The 11,598-nt window shown below is 30.2% G+C and overlaps 1 protein-coding gene across 1 annotated transcript in view; it reads left to right on the top strand.

Moving 5' to 3' along the window:
- Positions 1-1,510, top strand: part of LOC106679101 (uncharacterized) — a 5,896-nt gene extending 4,386 nt beyond the window's left edge. Inside the window, exons 3-5 of the mRNA XM_014418056.2 lie at positions 573-720; positions 791-1,027; positions 1,397-1,510. Of these exons, the coding sequence (XP_014273542.1) occupies positions 573-720; positions 791-1,021 (379 nt within the window). The 3' untranslated portion in view covers positions 1,022-1,027; positions 1,397-1,510. The remainder of the gene's footprint in view (positions 1-572; positions 721-790; positions 1,028-1,396) is intronic.
- Positions 1,511-11,598: the final 10,088 nt, after the last annotated feature.

The following is an 11,598-nucleotide window of genomic DNA, read 5'->3' as shown; positions in this document are numbered from 1 at the left end:
ATAGTTTCATTTTGTATCTTTTTAGCCCTGATGAAGCCCTGCAAAGTGGGGCGAAACGTTGGAAAATAAATAGTTGTAAACTATTTTTATTTCTCCTTTGACCGCAACCCTGACCATCTCCCTTTATATCAATTTTTACGGTCAACTATACATACATATATAAAAATTTTTATTAAATTAATAATTTTTTTCACTCCTTGAGGGGAGGCACCTGCCATCCCTCTGGGCACGCCCATGATATATATCACTGCAATTCGTTCCCGATACACATTCCAGAAAGTGATAAATGAAATTCAGTTTAAATTTTTCACTATTCGATACCCCCCTGCCAGCGGATCCTGAGCCAATATTGTAACCCCCGCCTTCACCGGACCCAGCCCAACCCCTTATAATGCCATATGGCAAAGGAAAGTCACCAGTTACATGTTTATATACTCAGGTATATATTAATATTGTTATACATATATTTTCAATAAAGGAGGTCAGAAAAAAACACTATTCGCTACATTTTAGTTCTATAAATCAATATTCCCGATTACCCAGAACGATTGAAATAATAAGTAAACTTGTAGCCATCAAGCCGGAGGAGGCGGAATTGGAGGAGGTCTCGTCCACTCTGTAGAAGTAGAGAAGCACGTCCAGGTTCCCATCTACAAGCAGGTCCACTACCCAGTGGCTCAGTACATCCCACATCCAGTTGCTGTGCCAATTCCTATCAAGGTGTGTATTTGATGAAAAATTATTCTCTATTGAACACAAAGAAAAGTTATTAACGACGTTTAAATTTAAGGTTCCTCACCCAATACCAGTGAAGGTTCCGGTACCCATCGAAGTTGAAAAGAAGGTTGAGGTACCTGTCGAGAAGCACGTTCCAGTTCCAGTGGAGAAGCCGTACCCGATCGAAATTGTCAAGAAAATCCCCTACGCTGTACCCGAGCCGTACCCTGTTCCAGTCCCTGTCTACAGAACCAAGCACATCTACCAAACCATTGGAGGGGGTCATTACCACCACCATCATTGATCCAAGGTGAGTGCATTAATAATGTCCTTGCATTAATGCTTGTCATAGAACATATAGCTATTGGATAACACTGTTACATCTATTCGCTATTATATTTTATTCTTTTGTATCAGTTTTGTTGGTGTTGGATAATCCTCCTAGAACATATATAATGATGGTTGATCATTATTCTGACGACAGATCACTTTCATATAAGCATGCTTGAAAAAAACCTTATCAAGTACTGAAACAAAGGCACTTTGTTCACCTAATAAATTATTATTTTTAGAATATATAATTAACAATTAAGTAAATAAAATTAATTAGTTGATAACTTCTCAATCGAATATCTGATTGATGATTTCATAAATTTTATTAACTTATTTTCTTTTGCAGGATGCCTGACCAACGGACGTGACAAAAAAGAAAAGACTGCCATTGTATATATTCACGGTTAAATTGTACCATATTGTAATATTTGTTAAATACATTGTTATTATATTTTTATGATGTTAATTTTTGTTTTTAATTAATTTTCCATTTTCTTTATAAGTTTCACCTCCTTACACCTGTTTCCGTCATTTCATTAAAAATCTAAGAATCATAATTTTTTTTAAAATTAATCCGTTCAGCAAAATGGTTGAGTTAAATGTAAATATGACTAAAATTGCTATAAATATGAGGTTTCTTCTGTGGCTCGGAGGTACAAAAGCCATTATCTAAATTCAAATCCAGAAAAATAAATCTGAAAAAGAAACTGAAATTTTCAGAAACCAGTATAATGTTATGGAATAAAATAGACTTACAAACTTTCCTGATAACATTGTTTATTTTTTTACTTTGACAGTGTAAGATAAAAACAAGAAACTTCTAAAAATGCACATAGGTTTTTATTGTCCCAAGCCACAGATATGATGGATAGTATTGTTATTATGAAACAAAATACCTTCTAAATTAAGGAAGCGAATAACTGCTTCATTGATAACTTCTGCATCGCTCTATAAACAGACACCGTGCTGCTATAAGTTTATATACCATAAATATTCTAGTACACTAACTTGCCCCAGGCTCCGAGACACCATGGAGGGGTCTAAGGAAAATAATGATGTATCGAAATACTGGTGTTTTTCAAAAAATACATCGATATTTTTATACGCTACTTTTTCCCGATACATTGAAATATCTATAATATAAATGGACTATCGTGAAAGTGGATATTAAAAAATAAATTAAATAAAATGAAAAATGTCTAGAAAAATGGCGCGTTCATTAATTAGATACCCAAATAAACTTGTTGAAAGTTGACTAGTGGATAGCAAAACTACTATCTACAGAAGTTTAACACAACCCAATCGTCGTTTCACGGTTTCAAACTGAAGCTTTCTGAAATATCTAAGTTTCATATTTTGATATTACATATTACAATATCGATATTATGTAGAATAATTATATAATTATTAAAATGTGATATTATACAAACATCTTCAAAAGAATCATGTGAAAATAATTAATTTTATTCAAATTTATTGGCAAGTCCATGAATACAATATATAGATGAGTAAATAAGCAAATATTATTAGTTTTTATCATCATTGTAATCATATGCAGCAGAACTTAGATATGATAAATTGACTACTACATAAAATAGTTTTAATTTAAAAACACAAGTAAAGAAAATAAAACTTTAAAAAAAATGTTTGATAGAGATTAAATTTCCTAAAATTAATTAATTAAAAAATTACTAGAACGTTTAGGAATAATATTAAAAAGAATATTGCCTACCTCCTCCCGATAGAACCTTTTTGTTAATTCAAAACACATACTATTGATACATGAAAATAAAACGAACCTAAAAATGCCCATCTAAATACTCAATATGTTGTTTTAGTACAAGAGCCCAAGAGGAGAAAAAAGGCAGTTATTTCACCCCAATGTTTGATTAATTTTATGAAAACTATTTATAATTACTAGTCAAAGTTTATGAGTCTGCCAAGTATAGGTAGGGGGAATAAAAAATGGCGGCTGTTTCAAAAAGTAAAAATTTCTTTTTTCATTCGAAGCTGTATCTTTAAAACTACCAACAATAATAGAAAATCCAAGCGAACGTCATTTGAAGTAGAGTATATGTGCTAAAATATGAGCCCTAATAGAGCTATTTACATTCTATAGTTCTCAAAATATTCCTTTTTAAAAACAACATTTCATAAAAATGTTGTACTGAAAGACCAGTTGGTGAATTAATTTTGAGAAATCTATATCTCAGGAACTATGTGACGTATAGATATCTATTAGCACTCGAATTAAAGTTAGTTTAATGGACTATAAAGTAAGTTTATCGGAGAAATATTTTCATGATATTTGCTAAAATATATTGATTTATAGTTTTTGGACGAATTTTCAAGTGCCAAATTTATATTCATGTGCAAATATCATAAAAACTACTACTGCTATGAACATACGAGTCCTAAACTACTCCATAGCATGTTAAATTGTCTTTATTTTGAGTGTTGGGAGACTTATGTACATCTTATGGTTCTAGAGACACATTTTTTTTATCCGAACAACTATAATTTAACATTTTGTGAATTTACTTTGTCAAATATCGTAAGAACTATTACTTCTACAAAGATGAACTTTATAAACTACTTTATAGTAAATTTAACTAGCTTTAACTTGAGTGCTTGCAGACATCTGTATGTCTTATGGTTTCTGAAATAAAGTTTTTGATTAATCAAACTTATTTTCCGAACAACTATAAATCAATTTATTTTAACAAATATCATAATAAAAACTACTACTCCTACAAAGATAAACGTTATAAACTATTTTATAGTAAATTTAACTACCTTTGATTTCAGTGCTAGCAGACATCTGTACGTCTTATGGTTTCTGAAATAAATGTTTTGATTAATAAAACTTATTTTCAGAACAACTATAAATCAATTTATTCTAGCGAACCTCATGAAAACTATTATTCCTAATATCTTCCTATTCGAAGATAAAGGTCATAAACTACTTTATAGCACATTAAACTAGTTTTAATTGGAGTTCTAATAGACATCTATACGTCACATTGTTCCTGAGATATAGATTTCTCAAAATAAAATCTCTAACTACTAATCTTTTGTATTTTTATAAAACGTTGCTTTTTAAAAAGCTATATCTCAAGACCTATTGAACGTAAATAGTTCTATTATGTCTAACATTTCAGCACATTTACTCTATTTTAAATAATGTTCTCTTAGGCTTTCTAGTGTTGTCGGTAATTTTAATGATATAGATCTCCGTTTTGAAACAGCTGCCGTTTTTTATTCCCCCTACTTATATTTGGCAGACTTAATATTGACTATTAATTATACATAGTTTGCATTAAAGTAATCAAAAATTGGAGAGCCTTTTTTTTCTTCCCGGCTCTTGTATTATTGTTACTATATACATTTAGTTTTCAATATCAGGATATTGTTTTTATTTTTCGGTTAGCTCTACAGACCTTGTATACCTTTGGCCAGCCGAACAACCCCTCTCCTAACTTGGGCTACTGCTTTCCAGTTTGATGAATGCAGTTCTGTCACATATTAGTTGACTCTGCCTATCCATCTGATTTTATTCCTCCCACGTGGTCTCTTCCTTACTATACTAGCATTCATTGTAGTGCAGAGTCGTCCTGATGGATTGCTAATTTATGCTCCCCTACTGACAAGTAACGTTTAAGATCATTTTCATATGGTATAGCTACTGAAATCATGCATCATACTCTCTTGTTTGCATCAGGTAAAGTAGCCTTGTCTTTTTCATAAAACTAAAAATTAATGATTTCTGATAATTACATCAATTTGATATATGTGTAATTAGTTACATATTAGGACAAAAGAAAAAGTATATCAGGTACTAGGGCAAGTATAGAGAAAACATTTGCGATCTCTTTGATCTTACCTGATTTTTTTTTTATTTCGGTTGACACTACCGACCTTGTAGACCTCTGGCCACCCGACCTAGCCTTCTACACGCTTGGCTATCTTGAGCTAGTGCTTTCCAGTTTGCTGCATGCAGCTCACATCTTTGTTGATTCTGACTTTCGGTTTGTTACCTCCCAAGATTTTTCGAGATTTCAGTATTGACAGAAAGAAGGCTCTGTTCGCACAATGTTATACGCTGATCTTCCTCTGTCTGTTGATTATTTATTGATGTTATTGTTGTGTCGAGGTTTTTGAAACTGTCAACTTTTGGAAACGAATTGCCGTTCTCGAGACCATGTCGTTAGTGTGGATTTTTCGTCTTACAATCAAATATTTAGTTTTATCTTCATTTACTTGTAAGCTGATTTCCTCTGCTTCTGTTAATTGCGATATGTTTGCGAGTCTTTCAATGTCATTTTGGACAATCAGTGATATGCTTTTCAGCCAATATCCTTGCAAATAAGCATTAATCATTCCTCAAATGTCTTGGTACAGGTTCCAAATTAGTATACAACACAACATAAACTCATTACGATTAAAAGACTTCTGTCACCACGTCAAAAATTGATGAAGAAAACAATAAAAAAATATCTTAGCGCAAACAAGATATTTTTTATACTTGAAACCCTGTGTGATGGAAATTGAATGGTTGAGAACAAATAATGTCTGGAAAAAAAATAGCAAGAAATAGAATGTATTTGCTAATATGGAATTTTTTTACTTACTTTTATAGTAAAAACCATCCAAAAGATTCCTCTGCCGTATTGAAACAATTCGCCTTCACTGTTTTTAACTCGGGTGGGCTTAAAAACAGATTCAGATTAAAAAAGAAATATATTTTAATTTTCAGCTATATAATTATAGCAAAAAACCAACCCTGGTGGTCGAAAAATCAGAAAACGAATTATATGAAAAAAAAATAAACATGCAGGAAGTAATGAAATAAATATAAGTTAAAATATATTCGCAGGTTGATCCTAAACTTTTTCCATATACGATTTTTTCGCAAAGCAGTCTCAGGCCGACCGTCCAATTTAACTAACCACAGCTATTTTTTATATGTAATAATCTTAATCAGTAATAATTATTACACATTATTAAATTGATATATCAATCTATTTGGATCATAGTAAAACAAGTAAATATACTAACGGCATTGGATCTATAACAGTTAGCTCCAGAATTGCGTTATTAAGATAAATAAGATAGGTTCAAATAATATAAAAAATTCAAAGAATAGTTATAAGTTTTAGTGGAATATGTTAAAACATAAACCAAAATATAACCCCATCACCAGCAATTCATCAGAGAATAAATTTCGCAAAAATTAAAAGGAATATAAGCCCGAATAGAATCATCATTATTCTGAAATTGAAATAAAAGGGAGCAATAAAAAAAGTATGCATTTAATGTTGTAATAATATTCTAACATATCGTCGTTTAAGCTGTAATGTTTAGTTTTACTAAAAAAAAAATTTAATATTAAAAAAATAATTCTTTCTGGAGACATCTTTTCTCAGTCATCGTCTTGCACGATTTATATATATCATTTTTTCTGATTTCAAGAATGTTTCGGAGATGTCTTAAGAACAATGCATTATTATTTTTTTAATATTATAAACAATTTTTTCGGAGTAAAGGTTTAAGTTATAGTCCAACCACAAGAGGCGGTAAAATACAGTTATTTCACCCTAATATTTGATTACTTTAATGAAAATTTTGTATAATTTCTAGTCAAAATTGATGATTCTACCAACTATCGTTAGGAGGAATAAAAAATGGCGGCTTTTTCAATCGAAAAATTTCATTCAGAACTCCATATCTTTAAAACACTAAGAAATCTACTAGCATATCATTTAAAGTAGAGAAAATTTGGAAAATTATGAACCCTATAAGAGCTATTGACGCTAAATAGTTCCCAAAATATACTTGTTTAAACAGTAACATTTCTTAATAAATGTACTGTAAAATCAGTTATTAGTGAATTTGTTTTGGGAAACCTATGACTCAGAAACCATTAGACGTAAAGATGTCTGTTATCACTTATATTATAGCTAGTTTAATGTGCTAAAAAAGTAGTTTATGGTGATTTTTGTTATCTTCATAGGAGTAGTAGTTTTAATAATATTTCCAAAATAAATCCACAAAATATCGATATCTGGTTCATACAATATTTTTTATTTATAGAAAACTATTAGACGTACATGTCTGCCAGCACTCTACTTTAAGGTTGTTTAGAGTACTATAAAGTAGTTCATAATTTTTATCTTCTTAGGTGTATTACTTTTTATCATATTTCAATATGAAATTTTGTCCGAACTATAAATCAATTTATTTTAGCAAATAACATGAAAACTATTCCTACTAAGATACGCGTCATTAATTACCTAATAGTACATTTAACTAGCTTAAATTTGAGTGATAGCAGACATCTGTACGTCTAATAATTTCCTAGATTTTTTTTTCCTAAAATAAATTCCCAAGCAACTGATCTTTCATAACGTTGTTGCTTTAAAAAATGTTGATTTAAAAAAAAACACTGTATCTGGGGAACTAATGAGCGTAAACAGCTCTATCAAAGCTCATTTTTTGGCAAATTTACCCCACTTTAAATTATATTCAATTAGGTTTTATAGTATTTATTAAAGTATTTTTATAGGAGTTTTAAAGATAGAGCTCCGAACCAAAAATTATTTTTTTATAACGTTTGGAAACAGCCTCCATATTTTATTTCCCTAATAAAGATATAAATGGTCTGTAAAGGAACTATCTATGAGGATATGGGTACTGTCTGTAGTTAGAATCTTCATGTGTATTCTGAAAGATTTGTTATATGATATGCTTTGTTAATATGTCCACAGATTTTGTCATAAAATCTAATCTTTTAAAAGAAGTGGCGAAATTCATTCTGGTCTCATCAAAATTTATTTTCATTAAAAAAAAATAATAATTTAATTAATTACTGGGTGCATTAACTTCAAATGCTTTCTATTGAATTGAATCAATGAATCCATGAACAAAAAAAAACCTACATAAATACAATATAGAATATAAATTTGGTTGACAAATATTGGCAGTCTGTGTTTTTCATTTTTCTATAGAGATTAAAATAGTATTATGAATAAAGTTTTTCCTAAGATATGATAATTTTACAAGCAATAATTGGTTCTTCGAATTTTACTTTTTTTTATTTTCATCGTAGGCACGGCAAATTATTACTGGGTGATTAAGATACCCATAAAATTTTAGTGAAGCAATGAAAATTAAAAGTTACAATTTTAGCCAATGTCTGTGAAAATCGATAACCTGTCAAGATGTAAGTTGCGTTGACTAATATTGCGTAAAAATTGAGTCAACTTGACGTACCCAAAATAGTGAATTCATTGTTAAAAGTTTTATTGTGCCATCAAATTCATTAATTTATCACTATAAGATAAAATGCAACTTAATATTAGTTTAGATTTAATTTTTTTTTTTTTTTAATTTCGACTAAAAAAAAAGTTCATTCATACATAAGTTGTATAAATAAGAAGATGGTCAGGGTTGCGGTCAAAAGTGAAACAAAAATAGTTGTAAGCTATTTTTGTTTCACTTTTGACCGCAACCCTGACCATCTTCTTATATATCAATTTTTACGGTCAACTATATATACATATATACAATAAGTTGTATAAGTTTTTGCAGTTATAAGCTAGGAAGTAGAGAAAAATTATTGAACTATAATGAAAGATATCAATGACTATTTAGTTTCATTAAAATTTTTAGATATTCCATTGTTTCATTTATTTGCTATTTAAGGCGATTAGAATATTTAACAACCCAATAATCGTGAAATATTAATTTAATAAGTGATAATAGCTTGATTATGTTCATTTTCTTTATCCTTCTGCTTGCATATATTTTAAGAGAGATTTTATTTATTTTTATGTACTTTTTTTTCATTTATTTATTTATTTTTTATTCTTATTTTATTTTATTTTAGTATGAATGTGATCATTCACTGTTATTACTGATTGTCCACAACGGTATGGCAGATTGTAATTATCAATAAATCAAGTTTTAAAAAATAAGTGAAAATATAAAATTCAAAAAATAAATAAACTAATAATATAATATTATATTATAAGTTCCATATTGACTATATTATAATTCCATATTGGAAAAAATTAAAAGTTACACATCATTTTCTTTACATATCGCATTCTGAAAGGAATAATTAGACAATATAATAGTAATTTTGTGAAAATCTGAACTGAAGTAATTGTAAATTTAAATTGTTGTTCAGTTCTAAGTCGGATATTTGCAATATGTAGCAATTATGTGTCCTTTATGAAAATTGAGTACATACCTTGATGACTTACCAGATTCTTTTCTTCTTCATCCATGCATGACATTCTGAGCATTTTTTAAAATTAATATTTATAATAAAACGCGTACATTCCTGTATCATGTTCTTGAATTGAAGTCCATCCTGAAACTGGGATGTATCTATTACAGGAAATACATCTGGTTTTCAGAAAGGGGATAAAATGCCGTTCAAGATATTTAAATTATTTAAGATGCAGTTATATTTAAATGTATTTTTGAGAGATCAAGGGTATGATATTGGTAATCATATAAAACATTTAGCTCATGACATATTTTCCTTTATTCATTTAAAAAATACTTTCTATTAGTTGTCATTCGATAAGAAAATAATAAAGCTTACCACATACGTGTGCAAGAGCAGTTGGAATGGCTGGATACTTACCCAGAAGAGATACCTACCAGATGTTGAGGTGCACCGTACCCTCGCCAGACTTGCAGTGAGAGAGCGAACCGTTTAAGTATAGACGGTTGGGGCAGGTCGTGGGTCAATGCAGCCCCCGAAGCTCCTCCCTCAGAAGGGGTGTGTCACACTGCGCATGCCCTTTATTGCAGCTCACTACAGTATTGATTCTTTTAATTTTCTTTTTGATGTACATCTGCATTGATATTGCTCCGTAGAAAATGGTGGGATATGTTTATTTCATAATTGAAACACATGTCTCCATTGAAAACCTTTGAGATGATTGATCTCATAATTTCCCCTCAGGTACTATATTCTCTACAATAGGGAAATGAAATAAAAAATTCAGAATTTCTTAAAACAGAAAAAAAGTTAAGTTCACAGATATCAAATTATGCGTTATTATAACCTGCCCATTATAACTTTCCCTAGTCGGAATTTCGGGTATTGTAGAACCTCTTCCCCGTGCCCATTTGTAAGTTATATCTATAGACAATTTTTCTATTTAACTTTTCTCTTAATGAAATCACCCATGGTGATTTGGTGTATAAGAGGTAGTGAATTGTATCGTGAATTACAACTGGAATCAATTGATGAATTCACAACAATTTGTTTTACAAAATCCCATTCAGTAACGATTTAAAAAACCATCTAAAAAGTACAATGGCTTACAATATGAGAAATTCTTCGTGTCGAAGACTGAAACAGAGAATAATGCAAGACATTGTGCAATAAACTCTATATTTATTTATTATTATTATTATGTATTTATTTTCTTTTTATCTCATTTTTCATTTAATTTAAAGTTAATTTTTTTTCCTTCATTCTTCAATTACATTTTTATTATTATTATTTCTCAGATATATTATTCATTTTTTCTAATCAACATTATTTAGTAATAATAGAATTGTAAACCGTTAAGGATGTCTGATGCAGATCTAATCAAATGATCAAGCTTTATTAATTCATAACGAAAATAATAAAACATTAAATGAATAAACAAAATAGATATGGCTCCATCCTGGAGGCGGAACCCGCAACACACCACTAACAACTGCAATTTAGTATGTGTAATGGGTCCTGGATGGAGTTGCATGTTGAACATTTATCATTTTTTTTCAACATTAATTAGTGTCAAGCCGCGATTTGTACGACCATGGTTAATTCTCAGTCTTGTAAGTAAGACTATTTCTTTTCCGTTTAACTTAACACAAGTGTTAGAGAACCATGGGCGTAGAGAGACGTTAGGTTGGATAGTGAAATGATCTTTACCTTTCGAACTTGACTCCCAGGCATACCTACCCTGCCATTCACTAATGAAGTATTTTTTCATCCATCTAAAAATTTCCTGTAAAAGCAGTTTTGCATTTCCCACTCTTCCCGAACATCGTTATGCTATCTTATCAGCTCGCTCATTGCCACACAAACCCACCCATTAGACCTTAAATTTGTTATTTGATGAACTATGAACTTCTTCTATTATGTTATTAATTAGGTAAGATGAAATATGTTATCGATGTATGTTTTTGAGTGAATTGCATACGGAAACGGAATCTGTTAGAATTACGACTTTTGTATTCTTATATTCTCTGTTTGCTATTTTGAAAGCTTCAACGACTTTCCTTAGCTTATGACGCCTTCAATAGTGCGATGATATCAGGATGATAAATGAATGATCATTTCCATTGGGAACCCGATGGGCACTAAGAATATTTATGTTTATAGACCGTGACATAGTAACTTATACAGTTACTGATATTAGGTACCACCGATATTAGGTTCACTCAACCCTTCGCTTTGAACAGCCGTGATGAAGTCCCCTGCAAAATGGTGCGAAAGTCTGACATTAAAATAGTTATAAACTATTTGTTCTT

Source organism: Halyomorpha halys, unplaced genomic scaffold (genome assembly GCF_000696795.3).
Source record: "Halyomorpha halys isolate HHAL.00 unplaced genomic scaffold, Hhal_1.1 Scaffold177.1, whole genome shotgun sequence".
NCBI lineage: Eukaryota > Metazoa > Arthropoda > Insecta > Hemiptera > Pentatomidae > Halyomorpha > Halyomorpha halys.
Note: the sequence above shows the minus strand (reverse complement) of the source record. Positions and strands in the feature narration are given on the sequence as shown.